At 44.2% G+C, this 21,569-nt stretch overlaps 1 protein-coding gene across 1 annotated transcript; it reads left to right on the top strand.

The window, feature by feature from the left end:
* The first annotated feature begins 17,073 nt into the window (after nucleotides 1-17,073).
* LOC147883025 (oleoyl-acyl carrier protein thioesterase 2, chloroplastic-like) lies at nucleotides 17,074-20,896 on the top strand. The gene is made up of 6 exons (XM_087399753.1): nucleotides 17,074-17,795; nucleotides 18,391-18,524; nucleotides 18,703-18,816; nucleotides 19,338-19,506; nucleotides 19,798-19,866; nucleotides 20,162-20,896. Exons 1-6 carry the CDS (start codon nucleotides 17,271-17,273, stop codon nucleotides 20,468-20,470), a joined length of 1,320 nt encoding a protein of 439 aa, XP_087255879.1. The 5' UTR covers nucleotides 17,074-17,270; the 3' UTR covers nucleotides 20,471-20,896.
* Nucleotides 20,897-21,569: the final 673 nt, after the last annotated feature.

Genomic DNA, 21,569 nt, shown 5'->3' with positions numbered 1-21,569 from the left:
TTTCAAAAGAATACATAAGACATCCTTCTTGTAGTGCATTATGTTGATGACTTGATCATCACCGGTTCCAATGGACATCTCATCTCAGAAGCAAAGAGCTAGCTTACCTCAAGGTTTGACATGAAGTATATGGGGGAACTCCATGGTTTTCTTGGAATAGAAATATGGAGAAATGATGCAGGGATTACACTTTCTCAAGGCAAGTACACTCAAAATGTATTAAGGAGTTTCACCCACATGACTACAAGCCACTCACTACTCCTATGGAATGTGATATCAAGCTGTCATCACCACTTGATACTTCTCTAGCTTCAGATCTTCTACAATACAAACACCTCATTGGCAGCTTGATCTACTTGACTATCACCATGCTAGACATCTCATATGCACTTGATGTGCTCAGTTAGCTCATGCAAAATCCCAAGAAGACTCACCTCCTTGCAGTAAAGAGAGTACTCAGATACCTTCATGGTACATGGGATCATGGACTACATTATGTAGAGTCATCTGACTTACACTTCCATGAATATACAAATGCAGATTGGGTAGGAAGTGTGAATGACAGAAGATCCACTAGTGGATTTGACTCCGTAGCTTTGTCATATCAAAGCAAGAAGCAACCAACAGTGGCATTGTCTTACACCAAAGCAGAGTATAGAGGATCCACCAATGTAGCATGTGAAGCAATTTGGTTTCGAAGGCTTCTTCCAAAAATTGAGATCCTTTCTGGAGACCCTAATATGAATAATATGAGCAACATCCAACTGGCAAAGACCCCAGTGTTTCATGCCAGAACAAAACACATTGAAGTGCATTATCAGTTCATCCATGAGAAAGTTCTTAGTGAAGAAAGCGACTTGGTCCATTGTCCGACACAAGAACATGTCATAGATATCTTCACCAAGCCACTTTCCCTTGATAATTTTGCACACTTTTGACAACTGGGTCTTCACCAATTGCAACTTAAGAGGGGGAAGTGAAGGTTAAGTGGTACACCTTTGTACATACATTTTTTTGCTGTGCTCTTTTTGCACTCTTGTGCATCTTTTTTTATCTTTATTTCTATTGCCATCATGCAACATTCCAAAAATACAAAAATTATGTTTTGTAAAGCACCCTCTTCTTATGCAGTGCAATTTAAGAGGGGGCATTGAGAATGGTGTAAATTTCACCATAGGGTTATGGGACAAACTCTAACCCTAACCCTAACCCTAACCGTAAGGTGTCCATGTATATATTCTCACATTCCATGGAATATTAGCTAGTCTACACTTAGTAACCTTGTGTGCACTCCTCTCTCTCCCTCTATCACTTTCATTATCAACAATGTAATGGAATTGTGGGATGTGCACCTTAGTTATCACTTCCTCCTATTAAGTTGTAATGTATTGTCAAAAAGAGTGGAGCATATTGAGGGAGGATTGTATGCAGGAGTGTTAGTAACTAATTATCTTTCTCCTTTTATGATGAAGCCTAAATAGAAAAACTAAAGAGACCTATGTTTTTTTGTTTTTGCATTGTTGTCTTCTTAGATCAATTGTTGGCTTCCTTTGAAAATGAATGACTTTTTGACCTTTTTCTTGAGTGAAACTTTGTTGTCCTTATGACTTGAATTTTAATACATGCATAAATGACTTTTTTTTTGTAATGTCCTAATGATGTCACATTAGATTGCTACTATTTGATCACTTATGAGTGTGTCATGAAAAATTAAGGCATGAAATCTAGAGGCCTAGTCCAAAAAATATTACTTGAGAAAGAAATTTAGCTAAAATCTCTTCTATGGGTACTTGAAAAACTTTTGATGTGTCCAAGGGATGGTTGTAACCTTCTTCAACCCATGCTATTTTTGGAAATTGAGCCTGCTAGAGCCACCATTCCTCAAATGCTCTAAGCCACTGCTGGGCAACCTTATTAGGTAGTTGCTGATGAATTTTGAAAACCAATGGTCCACTATTTGAGGCATACTAATGGAAAAACCAGTCAAAATTGAAGCTCTTGGCTATGGCGACCTGATGCATTTCTTTGTGCAAGCTTGGTTGTAGGTCTTCCCTATCAGTAGACCTTTTATTGTGCACCAAATGCCCTCAAAGAGCTGCTGATTATTTGAATTTGCCTCTCCAATATTCCACTGTCTTTGCAAGCCTATTTTGACAAATTTGACTTGTTAATGCTTGACTAGTCAACCGAACAATTGGGGCTTTTGCTGTTGACTGATTGTTTACTATGCATTCACTTTGGCTAAGCTCAAGAGATGCAAAGTAATATATATGCTTTATGGATTTTGGTGCTACACTTGGAACTCACTCAAGACGAAGTAGTGGCTATTTTCCTTCAAAGTATGAAAGCAATGATGCTTATTTATGAGTATCATGTGATGAACTTCAAGCAAGCCAAAGACGATCATATTGATGCAAAGGATTGTGACAATGTTATTGTTTCAAAGTATGTGCTCGTTTAGAATACCTATGAAATGATGGACATGAAGTTGCCCTTACCCTTGGTCACTCTCTTCTACTTCGACACCGGTGCATTACCTCGAGCTCCACTCTCCATCAAAAAGTGATTTCTCCAACCTTGCTTCTTCGATTGGTGCCTGAGGTAGTACACATTGATTGACTCCCGATAGCTTGTGGTACTTGAGGCCTTTGCATCAATTTTTTGGTGACTCTCCATCTTCTATTTTGAGAATCATGCCATGACTGCTCCATGGACTTCACCGACACATATTTTGGGGCATCCATGCCTACTGCTTCATTGACATCGTCATCGACTCGCAAGGATGTGCACACATGTGTAGTGGCTTCTTGGACGACATCTCTTACTCCTAATAGATCCATTTTTATTATTCCTACAGCTTGATGTGTTTTGGGTACTCTACCCTCGGGGTGTTTCCCAAAAATGAATGCAATAAATCATGTGTGTTGAGTCAATAAAGGTCCTCTGCCTTGGATAGTCCTCCTAAAATGATGTATTTCTTTCCTATTTTTGGTGTGTGGCTCCATGCTCCTCATTAGTCTTTGGAGCCAGGAGGGGATGTACTGTGGGAGCCATGTGTTGGCATTGATAGGTCTATTTGTTTATCAGGCCTGGCTTGAGAGTTCCAAGATGTTGGTGCATTGGTCTCTTAGACCTCTGAGTTGATCATGCATCCATGCATGATGAGCCTATGAGCCATGCTAGATGAGCTTTCTATGTTATGCTCACTAGCCTCTGAGCCATGCTCACTTGCCTCTGAGATTGTATGGGAGCCATGTCTAGTTCTAGATCGGCATGCACAGGTTTGATGGTTGTCATTGTCATGTTCTATTATTGGTTCCATTCCAGTAGTCTCTCACCTTGCCTTCATGGGGGGCTTCTACTTCGACACTGGTGCATTACCTCGAGCTCCACTCTCCATCAAAAAGTGATTCCTCCGACCTTGCTTCTTTGATTGGCGCCTGAGGTACTACACATTGATTGACTCCGGATAGCTCATGGTACTTGAGGCCTCTACATCAATTTTTTGGTGACTCTCCATCTTCTATTTTGAGAATCATGCCATGACCGCTCCATGTAGCTATCCCATGGACTTCACCGACACATATTTTGGGGCATCCATGCCTACTACTTCATCGACATCATCATCGACTTGCAGGGATGTGCACACATGTGCAGTGGCTTCTTGGATGACATCTCTTACTCCTAATAGATCTATTTTTATTATTCATATAGCTTGATGTGTTTTGGGTACTCTACCCTGGGGGTGTTTCCCAAAAATGAATGCAATAAATCATGTGTATTGAGCCAATGAAGGTCCTCTGCCTTGGATAGTCCTCCTAAAATGATATATTTCTTTCTTATTTTTGGTGTGTGGCTCCATGCTCCTCATTAGTCTTTGGAGCCAGGAGGGGATGTACTATGGGAGCCATGTATTAGCATTGATAGGTCTATTTGTTTATCAAGCCTGGCTTGAGAGTTCCAAGATGTTAGTGCATTGGTCTCCTAGACCTCTGAGTTGATCATGCATCCATGCATGATGAGCCTATGAGCCATGCTAGATGAGCTTTCTATGTTATGCTCACAAGCCTCTGAGCCATGCTCATTTGCCTCTGAGATTGTGTGGGAGCCATGTCTACTTCTAGATCGGCATGCATAGGTTTGATGGTTGTCATTGTCATGTTTTGTTATTAGTTCCATTCCAGTAGTCTCTCACCTTGCCTTCATGGGGGGTGTTGGAATATGAAGCCAAAGTGAGTCAAAAATGTGTGTTCTAGGTGGTGTTTTATAGTGTAGTGAGTCCTAGAAGTGCCACGTGTCATATTGGGATATATCTCATAGACATTATAACTTTTTAGAGTCTAGTGTCACACTATATAGTGTTGTACTTGTCTATTGTCTATTACAATAGTCAACATCAAGATATCAATACATTGAGTATTTTGGTTATTGCCTTGCACTTGTACTTTCTTTCTTTTCCATTAAAGGACTCAAGTGGAAAAACTATAGTATTGAAAATAGCTACCTACTGCTATTGCTGCTGCTGAACAAAGGTAGAGATGTGTCCAAGATAATAGTGACATTAGGTGCCACATTCTTTTGAGTTTCATGATATTCTTAGTGCAAGACACTTGGGAATTTAGAAGATATATGCTTTTCTAAAAAGATAATTCTCTTGGCCTAGAATAACATCCAAGATTATGTATTAGTGTGCCAAAAATGCCCAAGTAATTAAAGCTAAATGTCTTAAGATAGGTGGAAGATCTCATCTAGCAATTGGGAAAGTATCTCCATGGACTTTATTGTTGGATTACTAGGACATAGAGAGGGAATGATGTTGCATGGGTAATTATGGATCCATTAATCAAGATGAACCAAATGAAGAGGTTAAAGCTCTTAATAGCAAAGCTATTTATGGTGGATGTATGGGTTGCCATATCTCATATCATTAGTGATTGGGATAGAAAATTTAACATTCATTTTTTGAGGGATATTTTTATGAGGTTGGAAACTACCTTGAATATGAGCACTATAACCCATTGACAAAGTGATGGTCAAACTAAAAGGGTCCATCAAGTCATGGAGGATATGCTTTGAGCATATGGGAGTAAAAGAAAAATTAATTGGGAAAATATTTAACCAGATTAGAATTTGCATGTAATAGTGCGAAACATTTGACAATAGATTTTAGTCCATTCATGATGATGTATGGCCCCAAGTGTGATCAGACTAGAAAGGGAAGGGTTAAACAACTAAAGAATTTTTTGAAGATATGAATCAAATGCTTAAGTTAGCTAAGGATGTGAAAGGATGAAAATAAAGCAAGAAGTTATGCGAATTCACACCATAAAAATTGGAATTTGAAGAAAAAGCAAAAGTCTATCTTAAGATGCCAAATGTTCAAAAACCCTAAAAATGGTTAATGTTTAAAGTTATCATGAACCATTACTAGTACTTAATCACATAATTCCCAAGTTTTAATTTTATAAAGTGCATTCATTCCTTCATTCATTGCTTTTTGCCATTCTAGCTAGTGCTCAAACTACATCTTTAAAATATACTGGCTCTTCAATTTGCATGATTATTGGCATAAGAGAATGATTTTTTGTTTCAAGTTGGCTTTCTTTTTCTCTTTTAAATATAGGTCAACCTTTTTGGTTGTTTCCTTTCTTTGGTTGATCTTCTCAAATTTCATTGTTCTTTTCCTTTCAGTGGTTGATCTTCTCAATTCTCATTGTTCTTCTTATTATTTTGTTGTTTTTGTTGCTCCTGAATATCTTCTTTTGTTTATACTATCATTTTTTGTGATGTGGATTTTTTCTTCTATGAATTCTCATCAAACAATTTATAAATCTTTGTAAATTAGAGTTTTCTTAAAAATTAGATGATAGATCTTATAAGCTTTTTTTTTGTTTGATTTCGCATGAAGTTTACTTCTATGGTTGTCATGTATATGAGCATATGCAACGCATTTAAAACTTTGAGATGCCTAATTTTTGTCTAGTAACCATCCCAATTTTTGTCTTGTAATCATTTAGTGCTTCAAATGGTGTTTTACCTTATACAAGTTTCTTAGGAAGCTACGCAACAAGTAATTGGCTATATTGATGGCATTCTTTATCAAAAACTTTGATTGATTTCATTGTTGAATGTTATCCAGATTCATTAATTTGTTAAAAGATTTGATTGATTTCTTTTTTATTAATTCAACTCTCCATACTTAGGCATGGCTTTGTCAAAAGCTTTGATTGATTTCATTGCTATATATTATCCATATTCCTTGCTTTGTCAAAATATTTGATTGATTTCATTTTTGATTAATTTGACTCTCCGTACTTAGGCATGTCTCGATTCAGTGCTTTGTCAAAATATTTCATTGATTTCATTGCTGAATGCTAAAATCCTTGAAGTATTCTTTCATTCGTACAAATTGGCAAGCATATCCCATGTTCTTTGAAGGACAAATTGATGTAAAGGTATCATACCTAGGGTCCTAAGGTGTAAGGTTGTGAACACATGGTGTGCCTGGTTAGGTGTTAGTAGGTACGATTGAGTAAATCTAGGTGTGTGGTGTGTGATTGAGAGAATCATGGACATGATTGAGAGATTTGTGGATCTAGATGCTCTACTGAGCTCACATATGATGTCACTACTGGATGTAACTGGTGCCTATATATTGGGTCTATCTCTCTTGAATAAACTCTCCCTTTTGCTTCACTTGCAGAATCCTTCTTGCTACTCCAACATGTGGTATCAGAGCATTGGTTTACCCTCCTTGAGACCTCCTTGAGTGCCATGTCATCATCTTCTTCACAATGAAGGATTTTGAAGCTTTTCTCCCCTTTCTTCCCACGAAATTTCCGTGAGCAAAGGATTGTGACAATGTTATTGTTTCAAAGTATGTGCTCATTTGGAATACCTATGAAATGATGGACGTGAAGTTGCCCTTACCCTTGGTCACTCTCTTCTACTTCGACACTGGTGCAGCTGTCCTGACCTCCCACTACGAACAGGAAGGAGTCCCAATCTGCCTGCTCCGCCTGAGCTATACCGAGGAACTTTGGGCCCCGTCCTTGCTGATCCTCTAAGGTCTCAAGGTTGTTGAAGTCCCCTCCTACAATCCAAGAATCCATCTCTGGCAATAAATCTGTCAAAGAGCTCCAAAAAGCGGCTCTCCGTCTGAGGTCGGTTGGGGTATAGATATTGAGGATGTCGATACAAGATCCCTCAATATTCAAGCCCACCCAAAGCGCACGTCCTGGGATCAGGGTGCCAAAACCACACACATGCTGAACTAGAGAAGCGTCGATGGAGGTACAAACACCCCCGCTCCTCCCCTGCTTGCCAATCGAAGGTTCCCAGTAGGTGTGGGAGCGTCCTATGAGGACCTTCCCACAATTACTGGTCTGAGAAGCCGAAAGCTTGTGTTCCTGCAATAGAGCACATCTACCCTTCCCACCAAGGCTGGCTGGAGCTCCTGTCTGAGCACCATCTTCTTGGGGCCGCGGGTCCCTGATGAGTGGAACCCGTTGACATTCCAAGAGATAATGCGTAAACTCATGAAGAGGGGAGATGGGCCACAAACAGATGTCTGCTTGGGTCGATGTCAAGGTGGTCGGAGGATGTCCAGTGTGTAGATGAAGGCGCTTCTGTGAGGGTTTCGAAGGAGAGGCCGGATCATCGGATCCATCCTCTAAAACCTTCAACAGAGGGGAGAGGCCCTTCGTCCCATGGTGGTAAGCTCTCTCTAACTAGCTCGACGCCTCTGCCAGGGAAATATGTAGAAGCCTGCTACCTCTGTGGTCCTCCATGGGCAGAGCCCTTCTGTGTAGAACCACTCTAGAGGCGGCCGAATAATGACCAAAAGGCGGAATCGTTTGGCGTTGTGGCGCCATCTCAGACGAACGTCACCCTCCTTCCACTGCTGCTGAAGAAGCTCCGCTACTCTGCTACCGATCCAGTTCTACACCTGCTCCTGGGACTGTCGTCTCCCACACATTTTCATTCGTCCATTGCTCATTCCCATCACTGGTGATAGTGAAGGAATAGCTAGGACCATCGTGGGGGGCAAGGACGGACACTTTACCCTCTGCCCCCTTGCGGAGGAAGAAGATGCTGATGTGTAGGCATGCAGGGAAGGAGCCAATACCCACTGCATCCAGATAATCCCAAGGTCTGCTCGGTAAAACTCCAAAGGTAGAGCTCTAGGAGCAACCCTTGGGTGTGGGGACGAGGATGAGGAGTCTGAACCAGAGAGGGGTGCTGGCTGTCGAACAAGCTGGAGTGGTGTTGGCCTTCTGTGGGGAAGGGCCTCTCCCCTCCGTCAGGCCAGGAGGGATAGGCAAGGGGGAGGTCTGTGCTGGCTTCGGGGCTCAGGTGGCGTAGGCAGAGAGGGGGGTTCCCTCGGGATCATGCTCGAGGAAGAGAGGGGAGCGGAAACCACCGGTGCTGGGGGGGATCCTGGAGGGTGTGGAGGTCGGGGACCGAGGAGGAGGGGGGAGGGGAGGGAGGGCGGGGTGAAAGATGAGGGTGAGGCTGGCTGATCTTCTCCTTCCCTTTCTCCTTCCCCTTACCAGGCTGTTGCTGATTGGTGACCACAGGGGGGGGCTCTTGCTATAGATGGGAAGGCTTTTTTGGTCTTGCTTTGTTTCCTTTCCGTTTTCTTTTGACCTCAGTCTAGCCTTCCCCTTCGGGAGGGGGTGTCGATGCCTGGTGGGGGGGATCCTCAGTTGCATGGATGGGGGCCTTCTAAGGTTCTGTCCTTGTGAAGCGAGGGCAGGAGTGCGCCTGGTGCCCGAAGTCGTGGCATCTCAGACACTGATATGAGCGACCAGTGACCATAATGTGCTACGTCACCACACATGTCCATCTCGATCTCGAACTCCGAGGGGATACTCTGCGGATCGAGGACTGCCACTTTGACATGTGGCACCCCTTGGGCTGCCGCCGCATCAACGTAGGTGTCCTGCATGGGCCAACCAAAGTGCACCCCTAGGTCCTTGATGATCGGGTGAAGCTCGGTTGCGAGGACTAGGAAAATGAGGGTAACTGGATGGTGAGGAATGCAGAAACGGGCATCGAAGTCCGCTACACTGAAGCCCCTATACCGTGGGACCATAAGGATGATCTTCCCACCCACAGAAGTAGGGGATCGTCTGACCATATCGCTCACAGCCTGTGCTGAGGAGAGCTTGAGCCAGAAGATACCACGTCCCATGAGTGCAACCTCCTCAATGTGGCTATCCTCAAGGTAGAGGGTGGACTACAACCAGTCCCTGATGTCTGCTCGTGAAGGGGAGTAGCTAATGACTCTCCCATAAACGGATGTCTAGGAGAAGTCCATGGCGGCCTGCTTCACCAAGGAGACCTGGTGCTCTGTCAGTGTTACGTGGTAGGTTGATGGAGGGGGGGGGGGTCTGTCTGGGCCACCGGTTCCGGGCTCTTGGCCGCCATACTGCATCGACAAACTACGAATGCTCCAAAGTCGGGGGAAAGAGAAGGAAACGGTAGAGACGGAGGAGGGGGGGAGTGGTACGGAGGTGGGGGAGGGAAGAGGGAGGGATGGAGAGGTACGAGGAAGCAGGGGGGGAGAGGTGGTGAAGAGGGAGCAGGTGGCAGAGGGAAGGAAGGAGGAGAGGGGGGGGGTAGTGCAGCGCAGGGAGGGGGAGAGGAGGAGGGAAAGGGAGGGGGTATGGCAGCACCGCACAAGAGGGGGCGGGGAGGAGAGGCGAGGAAGGAAGGGGAGGGGGTCAGCATTGCACTGCAGCAGGGGGAAGGAGGGGGCAGGGGGGTGGTGGCGCAATGCGAGGGGGGGGGAGGCAGGGAGGGAATGGAGAGCGGAGAGGGGAGGAGTGGAGCGGGGGGGGACGATGGGCAGAGAGGGAGAAGAGGGGGACAGAGGGCCGCGACGGGAGGCGACGATGAGGGAGGAGGGGGAGGGGAGGGGCCGCGCAACGCGAGGGGGGGTAGACGGGAGCGGGGGAGGGGGGCGTTCACAGGTAATTGTGGGCCTTGTGTCCGAACAGGAACAAGATTTAGCCTCGGAGCTGGGGGTGCTTGTGCAAGTGCTAGTTACCTGTATGCTAGCATGGGTGCCGCTTGGTATTGTTGAGATCGAGGCGGGTTGTTGTGCATGTTGAAGATGCAACTATTTTTATCATGGCCGCCAATGATGCAACTATTTTTATCATGGTGGTGGATTTGCTTGTGCAGTGATCGTGACTCTTAGGACCGGGCACTCATTTACTGAATGATTGACCATGTAGTGTGGACACCAGACATTTTCTCACCGTGGATATGTCTGAGTTGACGGTTGAGACAAGTGAAGTTTTTGTTCCATGGCCTGCATCATGTCTTCTTTCAGCTTCATGGCCATGGCCTCTAGGCGATCTTCATTTGATGTTTCGGCAGTGGACTTGGATTTGCCCTTTTTAGAGCGCTTATCCCGTGCATTGGATCTTCCATCATCACTACTAGTGTCGGAGTCGGTCATGCCATCCTCGATGTCAATGGCTGCCACATGAGCAGCACTAAACCTTTCATAGATGTTAATCTTTTTTATATCCTTTTGGATTTTCTTCCTTAGTTCAGTGGACTGCAATGAACCAAGCTGTGAGGTACTTTGCATCGGGGTGTGGGTCACATTCGGAGATTAATCTTTTCATCTTGCCCAGGAATGTGCATACATATTCTCGACGGCCTTGTTCGATCTTGCTTAGTTGGAGAGTGGGATCATCTTGTAGCCTCTCTGTTTGAAAGCAGGTCCCATGTGGCTCGCTCTTCCGCTAGAAGATTTAGGTACGATTCAAACGCTTCATCAGTTAAGGCCATGGGAAACCAGGCCACCTTGGTTTCATGGGATTGATCTCCGCCTGCTCGGCATGCGGCATCAAAATGTTGGAGGAAACGGGCTGGATCTCCCCTACCATTATATTTGGAAAATTCCAGTTTTCCCAAGGGGCGCCTGCCTTGATTGTTATAATTTAGCGATTAAAGAAATTGTCAGCCTCTGCATCGAGGTCAATATCCCCATCATCATCGCGATGGCGTCCAACCATGTTGTGGCGTGGAGGAGTTAAAGGGATTTCTTGAATTTCAGAGGGGGAATCGGGGTAGAGGATTGTCGGAGGTGGTGGTTGTAGTGGAGTTGTATGTGGATTTGGCAAGCATTGGAGTCGGAGGCGTTGGTCGAAGCGTAGCTGCATGTAGATTGGGTGAGAGTTGCAAAGGGTGTCTCTGCCACAAGTGCGGGTGTTGATGTTTTTTTTGGAGGGTTAGAGTGGTGTTAGTGTTGTAGGGACCTCCATGTTAATAATGTGCCTAAGATTGTCCCACGTGTGTAGGGAAATGTGTCGATGCAAATGGATCATTGATCGGAGGTCACGGCGTAAAGATATGAACGAATTTGTGCGAAATGAGGCCCACATAGGGGTGCGAATGAGCGAGTTCTAGGGATGTCAAAATGGTGTGCAATGGGTTGGAAAAATGCCCCGTAGCGTGGTGTTTTCGTATGTGAAATTTGGGTTCAAATTGGGTCCAGTTTGGGTCCCGAACGGGGGCGATATGAAGTGTTGATGTAGGGTTAAAGTTGGCCTTTTTGTGGGAGGGGGGGCTTGGTCTTAATTTTGGTGTGAATGGACTTTAAGTCCAACTGAGGGGTTTGAACCAAGTTGATTCTAGTTAGTCTTACTAGCCAATTAGCCCAACTACCCAGTTACTATAACTAGATAGTTACTTTGGTTAACCTAACTGGTTGCATCTAGTTACTAACTGAAGGTCAATTCAACTAACCTAACCAGACTGTAACTAGGCTACCCTAGGTTATGCTAACCTAATTGTAACTATAACTAACTATAATTAATTAAACTAACTAGAAGGGTTAAATCTAACTAATCCTAGTTCACTAACCTAACCTGTCAAACTAACCTAGCTAAAGGTGCTAACCTAACCTAGGTTGCAACTAACTAAACTAAGGTAATCTAATCTAACCTAGGTTAAACTAACCTAGGGTTATGGCTAAGGTTAGATTAGGTTTTTTAAATTAATTTATTAATAATTATTTTTAAAAAAATTAGGGGGGAGGGTGTCGCGCTGCGGTTGCCCAAAGAAAAGGGGGGTGGTTTTGGAGGCTGAACGGGGGTCGCGAGCGAAAAGGGGGTGGAGGTTGTGAAGGAGGAGAGGCTAAAGAAGAAGGAGGGGAGGTTTAAGAGGGCTGGTGGAGACGCCGGGTAGTTAGAGGCACTGGCAGGGTGGGTAGTTAGAGATGGGGCGGGGCGAGGTGGGTAGTTAGAGGCACTGCTGGAGGCAGAGCGGGGTGGGTAGTTAGAGGCGATGGCGGCTCTGTCGATTTTGGCACTACGCCCACTGCTGAGGGTGCTGCGAGCGTCGGGGCTGCCTTGCAGCCTTAAGGCTTAGTAAGGGCTTAAGCCCCTGCTTAGTTAGGTAGGTAGGGAGAGTAGTGGGCAGAGAGAGAGAGAGAGAGAGAGAGAGAAGAGGGAGGGGGGTGGGAGATAGAGAGAGAGAGGGGGGGAGAGAGAGAGAGAGAGAGAGAGAGAGAGAGAGAGAGAGAGAGAGAGAGAGAGAGAGAGAAGAGGGAGGGGGGTGGGAAAGAGAGAGGGGGGGGAAAAGAGAGAGAGAGAGAGAGAGAGAGAGAGGGGGGGGGGGGTGGAGGAGGGAGAATGGAAGGGGGGGGGGTGGGGATGGAGGGGGGGGGGGGGGGTGGAGAGGGGGGTGGGGGTGGAGGGGGGTGGAGGGTGGAGGGGGGTTGGTGGAGGGGGAGGGGGAGAGGGGGTGGAGGGTGGAGGGGGGTGGTGGAGAGGGGGGGGTGGAGGGGGTGGGGGGTGGAGGGAATAGTGGTGGAGGGGGGAATGGTGGAGGGGGAGGGGGTGGTGGTGGAAGGGGGGGTGGAGGGGGGGGGGGGAAAAAACTTGAGGGAAATCCAAAGGGAGGAAGAGATGGTCGCTTGAACGCTCTCCAAGTCTTTCTCGATGTAACGGGATTGTTGAGGACGAATAGACGGTGGGTGGATGGCTAGGTTATCGCTGTGAGAGATAGCTCGAAGTAGCTCACTATGTGAGGATGGGAGTAGGGTGGTGGTCGATGGAGAGGGAGGAGCGTCTTGCGTAGAGCTCGAAATGGGGAAGAGGATGGAGGCAAGATGTGAAAGAAAAAGTATGAGAGGGATGGGTGCACTTTTATAGGGAAGGAGGAGGAGCTGTGGATTTAGTCAAACACATGTGCACCTTTGAATTTGTCCACGTTTGAGTAGTCAAATACATGTGCAGCTTTGAATTTGTCCACGTTTGACTAGGGAGGTGGTTTCAATTTTTCTTTTAGGTTATGGCATTTAGAACCTTTAATCATTGATTGCCCATAACTTTTGGTGGTTGTGTTAGAATGTGCTTCCGTAAAAAGGAGAAATGTTCAGAATTTCAAGCTCTATACTCTAACAACGATCACATGGTCTAATTTATTCCTTAAGGTGCTATTTTTCCAGAAAACATGCATTTTCCTAAACCAGTAACGAAGAGTTTCAGCTAGAATTTTTTTTTAATTATTTTTTTTACTGGAGTTGGAAAATTTTTAGCTCGCCTAACTCTTGAGTGATATGTTCGTGAAAGTTCGAAGTAGTTTGTTTTTTACACATACCTACGTATGTTTACTCGTTACTTGAGATGCTAGTCTCCCCGACAGCGGTGCCAAATGTTGGCTCTTTCCCACGGCTTCTACAGGAAGAGCAGGGTATTATCAGTATATGTAGGGTTCTAAGGCTTTTTGTCACCTATAAATATATCAGGGTTATCGTTTGTAGTATACATATAGCTTAGGACCTTGAGTCATATTCCGGTGAGAGACGTAGGCTTAAGTGTGGTAAGCAAACATAGTGCATGCATGTGTGAAAGGAATGTGCATCATCATGGTTGAGGTAATGAAGGCTTTCGCCTTCATTAGGGGTTGCAGGGTTTAGGAGGAGTTTAAGGTTTAGAAGGAGGTTCCAAGGTTTGGAAGGAGGTCCAAGGTTTAGAAGGAGGTTCCAGAATTTAGGAGGTTCCAAGGTTTAGAAGGAGGTTCAAGGGTTAGAAGGAGATTCCAAGGTTTAGAGAGAGGTTCTAGAGTTTAGAAGAGGTTCCAGGGTTAGAAGGAGGATCCAAGGTTTAGGGTAGAGTACATGGTGGAGAACTCATCTCCCTCATAGATCATGGAGGTTATGGGTTGAGGAACTAAGGGTTTAGGGGGAGCATAGGAGTGGGAGAGGAAGAAGGTGTAAGAGCATGGGGGAAAGAAGAGAGAGGAGGGAGGAGGAGGAGGAGAAGGAGGGAGGAGGAGAAGGGAGGAGGAGGGAGGAGGAGGGAGGAGGAGGAGGAGGGAGGGAGGAGGAGGAGGAGAAGGGAGGAGAGGGAGAGGATGGGTTGCAAGGTTGGAGGAGAGGGGAGGAGGAGTTGCAAGATTAGGACATGCTTTTGGACGTGGAGTGTAAGGAAGCATGGACACTTGAGACAATTGCTTGGAATACCAAAGTAGAACTCAACACAATGCCCCAAAGAGTGTGGGCTTCATTCCATTATGGGGTATATATACAAGTTGGAGAGCTTCTATCTCTGCATGTAGGAATTGTAAGACATTCTCTCTCTGCATATAGAACTTGCATATAGAAGTTGCATGTAGAAGTTGCAAGTTGCATGTAGAACTTGCATGTTGCATGTTGCATGTAGGAGTTACATGTAGAACTCGCATGTAGGAATCACATGTAGGAGTTGCATGTAGGAGTTGCATGTAGAACTCGCATGTAGAACTTGCATGTAGGACTTGCATGTAGAACTTGCATGTAGAACATGCATGTAGAAGTTGCATGTAGAAGTTGCATGTAGGAGTTGCATGTAGGAATCGTATGTAGAACATGCAAGTTGGATTTCTAAGAGGGATTATTTCTAGCCTTATGCAAGTACGAGCGGAGCTTTACCGCTACTCTACACACACATTCTGTACTACCTAAGTCCATGTTAGCATAGAGACAAGGCACAAACAAGCTTTTTATGTTATGCTCACTAGCCTCTGAGCCATGCTCACTTGCCTCTGAGATTGTGTGGGAACCATGTCCAGTTCTAGATCGGCATGCATAGGTTTGATGACCGTCATTGTCATGTTCTATTATTGGTTCCATTCCAGTAGTCTCTCACCTTGCCTTCATGGGGGGGTGTTGGAATATGAAGCCAAAGTGGGTCAAAAACGTGTGTTCTAGGTGGTGTTTTATAGTCTAGTGAGTCCTAGACGTGCCACGTGTGATATTGGGAGATATCCCATAGACATTGTGACTTTCTAGTATCACACTATATAGTGTTGTCCTTGTCTATTGTCTATTACAACAGTCAACATCAAGCTATCAATACATTGTGAGTATTTTGGTTATTGCCTTGCACTTGTACTTTCTTTCCTTTCCATTCTGCCTTTCATTATGCTTTCCATATTTCCATTCCGTTCCTAGCTAGCTTCCCTGTCTCTTCATCTATGAGATTTGGATTTTGTGGACTTAGTTCTTTGGATTGACCTAAATGCTCAAACTAGCCTAATCGTCCACATGTCCCCTTATTTGGCCATGTGTCACACTCTGGTCTGCTCTTGTATCTGCCAAGCTAGTAGACTCTGATTGGGGGATAATGGTTAGGGTTTCCAACTCTTTTTCTTTTAAGCACTCATGTATGTTAGTGCTTGTACACATTATAACACATGATGTTGAGATGAATTTTCAACATCATGAAGATAAAAGATCATGAAGTAGGCCTTCCCTCAAGATGGGGTTTGAAGAAAGTTTGATTATTGCTACTCTGTCAAATTAAGCCTTACAATACCAAGGATAATAGGATGGAGATTATCTTCAAGATGATGATTATCAGGTTTGAAGAAGGATTGATCATTGCTACTTTGTCGAAAGAGGCCTTACAATATTGGAAGGATAATAGAGTAGCTATTGCCTTTGATGGAGTTTGACTTCACATTGGTGATTGAAAAAAGTTAAAGTAGCTTACTCATCCCTACTGTGGTCTCCGAGAAATAGGGGGAGCCACTCCATTCCCTAAGGAAAATAGCCTTCCTGGTGGAAGCTTCCTAGGAGCACCCTTGCATGCTCATCTAAATGGCCATAAGTGTGTGTACATATGCCATCTTAGCTAACTCAAACTTTTAGACTTCTCTTTTCCTAGTCTCAAGACTATAATATAAGAAAGTGTAGAGTGGAATGTTTGTTGTGTGACTATGAATTAAAGCTAAGGGGCTTCAAAGAGGGGCAATTGGTATTGCTTTAGAGTGCTTGAGAACATAAAGGGAATTTCAAATATAGAGGACTATGGAGCTATCAAGTTGTAGATGCTTCCAACTCTAGTAAAATTCTATCTTCTTACTCTTGAATTGGATTAGCAAGCTAAGTTAGTCAAAGAGATGGACTAGTAAAATTCTACCTTCTTACTCTTGAAGTGGATTAGCAACCTAAGTTAGTCAAAGAGATGGACTAGTAAAATACCACCTACTTACTCTTGAGCAAGACTAGCAACCTATGTTAGTCAAACAGCTACCTAAGAATAAGCGTGCCCTTTTGGCTACTAGTGTAGAGAAGGTGTTCCCCACCTTGAATGTCTCTTGAATTACCACTGCTACGAGGTCCGATTGCAAAAGTCGTACACAAGGAACCGATTACTGAAGGTGAACGGCTATTGCTTCTCGTTGCTAGCAAAGCTGATCTTGCTTTGTTGAGGGTCTTCCAAGTGTGGGCGAATAAGGTGGAGGTGTACTTGGGTGCACCATGTAATAGTACATGCATACATGGTAGGAGGGCTTTAAAAGAGGTGTAAGTAGACATTGAAGAGAGCAGGGTGGCAGGCCGAAGCTTGTTAGGTGCAGAATTCAAAGTGGACGCTTGGTAGTTTGGTTGGTAGATAGCTGCTCTCTTCTCAAATACAATAATTCTGCCTCGCCATGCACTCGCTTCTTCTCCTGCTTCTCGCTTTTCTTTAACATATCCGTCCTCCCCTCAACAATTTCATCTCCTCTCTCTCTCTCTCTCTCTCTCTCTCTCTCTGCACAATTGGATCGCTCACGGCGCTTTCTCACAAGTCCTTAAATTTCCTCGTAATCAGCGCGCGCTCTTCGCATGCAAACGTTTATACATGCTTTTTCCAACTTGAACCCGTCGAAGCGTGGCGCCACGGCTTCAGAAAAGCTTCAGCTGAGTCTTCGAATTTACGGGCGCCCTTCCTTCGTTCGTACGGGCGGCAATACCTATACGAAATAGTTCACGAGGGATGGATTCCACTGCACCAACGTTTGGTGGACGATTTCTTGCACAGTGCTCCTACAACGCTCCGGAATCGCAAGTTGGCAGGCAATTATTCACGAATCAGCGTCTGACTATTGGCCGGAGAATAAGACTTGCATCAGTGGTCTCCGTAGCTCGAGATATTCCAAATTTGAGCTCACGGATCAATAACACGAGCAAAGATGGTGGATCCACACTCTTCCATGGGAAGTTGGAGAGTACGAATGGGGCAGCTACCTTGCCTGAGAACACAGTGTCTTCGCCCCTAGTTGTTGATAAGAACTCCTTGAATATCGCGATTACAGTGATAGCGGCAGCTCTTGTTGCCATCGAGAAGCAGAAGACGGTTCAAGCGGCGATACAAACAAAAACGCAGGTGCCCATAGACGCTCTGCGAAGAGGTAGACTCGTAGAAAAGGGATTTGTTTACCGACAAACTTTCGTCATTCGTTCGTACGAGGTGGGATTCGACCGAACCGCGTCCATTGAAACGCTAGCTAATCTTTTCCAGGTAAGTACATTTTGTGTTGCCTCTTAACTCGTGGAATATTTCTCTTTGTTTTGTATCCAAAAGTCATAGGTAACATGGAGCGTTTGCTATCATTCCTGGAGAGTTTCCTGGCGCCATTCTCCGCTTCTAGATTCTGCACACTTGACTTAATACACCGTTCCATCCCGTCGTTCTTACCTTGCATTTTGCAAGTCTTAACATGAAGCCTGTGCACGTTGTACTTCCTTTGCCTATTTCTTGTTTTGAGAAGGACAAATCCTGCTTTTCCTAGTAATCGTGCCAACGTTGGCTATTTCTACAGGTTCACAACTCTTTCAGTACTTCTGCGGTTTATCAGTTTACGACTAAAGCTTAAGAGAAGTATAGACTGTTTGGCGTGGTTTTCTTGTGAGGTGGTATGCGCATGCTTCGGCCTTCGACGAGGCTTTTACCCTTTTAAAATTCCCTTGAGTTCCTTGGTTATCACGGAGAGCCATAGATATTCTGGCTACACTCTTAGAGAGATGGCTGCATGGTCTAGACATCTAGCCGAGGTGTTTCTGCTTTGCATTTGGTGCAACAGCTAATAGCTGATGTGTTGTGGATTTTTTGCCAGGAAACCGCTTTGAACCACGTGGGCATGTCTGATTTTGTCGGTGATGGAATGGGAACAACTCATGCCATGATGAGACACAGGCTAATTTGGGTTGTCACCAAGATGCACATTAAAGTGGTTCAGTATCCCGTCTGGTAATGCTTTACGAGAACATTGAAGCAGTTACCTTTAGCATTGCTTTCAAGGGAAACGTGCTCCTTGCCTAGTAGACATGTTTGAACCACGCTTTAAGAATAAAACAAGAATGTATAATGCCTGGTGGTAGTCTGCAATATCTGGCTAATTAATGAATATGGATTTTAACATTTTCAGGGGTGATGTTGTTGAGATTGATTCATGGGTGAGTGGTTCTGGGAAAAATGGAATGCGAAGGGACTTCTTAATTCGTGACTATCTGACAGGCGAGATACGAGCTAGAGCGACCAGGTAATCTGAACTGCAGAGAGTGTCACCGCTATATTATTTGTAATGAACTTTCCTCTTCCATATTTTTCAGAAGGAGACCAAAAAAAGAATGAAGTGGCTAGTTTATATTATCAGCTGCATAATTTCATAGGACGGTGATGCTTTAGTTCAGATGTGATGCTCTATTGGTTTCTGAGGCTTCCTATTTTGGGACCTCAGGCTGAAATAAATCTTGTATATCTAGAGCATCTCACTTGTTTAATAACTATCCTGACAAGGTCCTCTCCATACGTCAATAACTTGCAGAAATTAAAGGAACCTGAAACATTGCTGCAGGATTATCAACATGCGGGGCAGCTGTTTAACATTTCCCTTTGCCAAGCGTTGCCTCCAGAAATTTTGTTTTAGCTGCTGCTAGAAGCTTACCAGTGATGCTTAGTTTTCAAAAAATGTTACGAAGAGTGGACCTTTAGACAGTAGTTAGCAGAGGGCTAGCTTAGAAACTTGATCTGAGGTTATGACAAGATATGTTGATGGTGCAGTAACTGGGCGATGATGCATCAAGATACCAGGAGGCTTTCAAAGATGCCTGATGATGTCAGAGCAGAAATATCCCCGTATTTTCTTGACAGATGTGTAATGACAGATGAGCCTTGCCAGAGAATCATTAAGCTGGATGATTCTGCCCCTTACATAAAAAAAGGGCTTGTGGTAAGTATTGCTACCTATAATTTACTTTCTTTTTACTGCTCCCATTGTGCCTTTACCAATCACCTTCTGAGCTTTTGGTGTGATACTTTAACTTGAGGAACTCCCATCGTATGGGAGGTTACATATTTTGTGACTTTGGAGGCTAATGTAAGGAAATGAGCAGTCCTATCAAACAGATTTGCTTAAAAAAGCTGTATTCCCACCAGTAGTCCAAACTATTCTGAAGCATCTCATTAACTGTTTGTTAAGATAATCGTGGGATAACATGATTTAATGTTTTGTTCTGTACAGCCGCGACTCCACGACATGGATATGAACCAGCATGTAAACCATGTCAAGTATATTAGCTGGGTTTTGGAGGTATTAAAAAAGTGGACATCTGTGCTTTTGGTCCAAAGTATAGTTTCCGAGCAGCTCACAATGCAGAAGTGGAGTGGTAGCTTGAAAAGCTCTTTGGCAGTGTTTAAGTCTGTAGAGCCCAGTAAGATGGCCCAAGGCAGCAATGTTGGATGCCGTCACTGGAATGGCCTTGGCATACCCTCTTTTGTTATCCGCTTTGTTTCTTTAGCTGCAAGTTGCTAGTCGTACATAACTTTGTTAATAGAAAAACGGTCCTCCATTATCCACTTTGATGATCAACTCCTTACTGTTGCAGAGCGTTCCACAATCTCTGCTAGTAGCATATGAGCTGATGGGCATGACCTTGGAGTACAGAAAGGAGTGCAGCCATTCTGATGTTGTCTCATCTTTGACTTTGCCAGAGTCTCCTCTATCACCCTGTATAGATGAAGGCTTGCAACCCTCATCTGTAGGAGAAACACAAGTTGGGCCTCCCAGCATTAAAAACCCTCGTATCACCACTTTGGGACCTGTCTATTATACACACCTGCTTCGTTTGCAAGAGGATGGCACGGAAATCCTTCGTGGCAGGACTGAGTGGAAACTGAAAAGGCGCTACTCATGATTGTGAATGGACACCCAGTTTTATATGGAGGGACAGCAAGACATTTTCCTTTTAATGTGTTTTCTTCCATGAACGATTTGTACATGCGAATGCATACTATGCTTTTGCATGCGATATATCATTGCAGCTGACACCTCTAGGATAACCTTGTGGCTTCACTGGTGCATTAATGAGGATGGACAAGAGACCAAGGAGCAATTGGACACAACTCTAGCATGAAGATTAAAGCCACGGGATAATTTGTACAGATTATGCAGATCTGAAAGCTTCTGGGATGTGTTGAACATTTCAGCCCAGCTGCCACCAGTGATTCAAGGTTCAGCTTGCAATTCTAATGTAATTTATATGATTCTTGTTGGTCGTCTCCAAATCTGTCAGCATTTTAACTGGAAACTTTGTTGATAGAATTGAATCGTTGGATTCTGAACCACTTGTTATCAGTTTTTTATGATAGCAGTGTAATCTTTTAGTATACCCTGTTATGAATCTATTCATATGCTGTAGAAATACTAATACATACCTGAATTAAGATTATTTATAGTACAGGTTGAGTAATCTTCTTCCCTTATATTTTTATGAAAAATTGACCAATTTGGTCAGAATTTGGAGGGGCTTATTTATCCCACACATTATTTGCACGCAAAAGTTTGTTGTTTGGAAGTTGTTCTAATCGTTTGAAAGTCATCAAGGACTATCTAGCGGTAGTTGGTCACAAAGTCGAGATGATAGACATCTTTGGAATGCTTCTCAAGAGTTCAAAAGGGTTTGTTACAACTACAGCAGGTGGAGAATGCTGCAAGCCCATTACTTACAATAAGCTTGGGCCTTTGTTGTTTTAAGAGGAAGCTTGGGAAAAAGAGATGGAGATGAATCTGTTTTGCAAGAAAGAAAGTTGAGGGCAAGCCTAGTGAAGGAAAGACCAAGGGTGGCAAGGATTGGAAGGTTGAGAAGTTAGATGAAAAAAAATGTTAAGCTTGGTCACATAGCAAAAAGATAGTAGGAAGAAGGAAGGAATGAAATAAAGCCCATGGAATTGTCAAAGTTAAAATCTACCAATGTAATCATTGAAAAGCTATGTCTTGTTATTGAGTATTACTTT

Source organism: Dipteris shenzhenensis, chromosome 28 (genome assembly GCF_047967505.1).
Source record: "Dipteris shenzhenensis isolate YYH24624 ecotype China chromosome 28, Dip_SZ_1.0, whole genome shotgun sequence".
In the NCBI taxonomy this organism is placed as follows: Eukaryota; Viridiplantae; Streptophyta; class Polypodiopsida; order Gleicheniales; family Dipteridaceae; genus Dipteris; species Dipteris shenzhenensis.
Note: the sequence above shows the minus strand (reverse complement) of the source record. Positions and strands in the feature narration are given on the sequence as shown.

What these genes read in the sequence shown, in the direction of transcription:
- LOC147883025 (XM_087399753.1), top strand. Translation starts at nt 17,271, where the DNA reads ATGGATTCCACTGCACCAACGTTTGGTGGACGATTTCTTGCACAGTGC. An exon ending in ATACGAGCTAGAGCGACCAG is followed by an intron (nt 18,817 to 19,337) that starts GTAATCTGAACT and finishes TTGATGGTGCAG; the next exon opens with TAACTGGGCGATGATGCATC. An exon ending in ATATTAGCTGGGTTTTGGAG is followed by an intron (nt 19,867 to 20,161) that starts GTATTAAAAAAG and finishes TTACTGTTGCAG; the next exon opens with AGCGTTCCACAATCTCTGCT.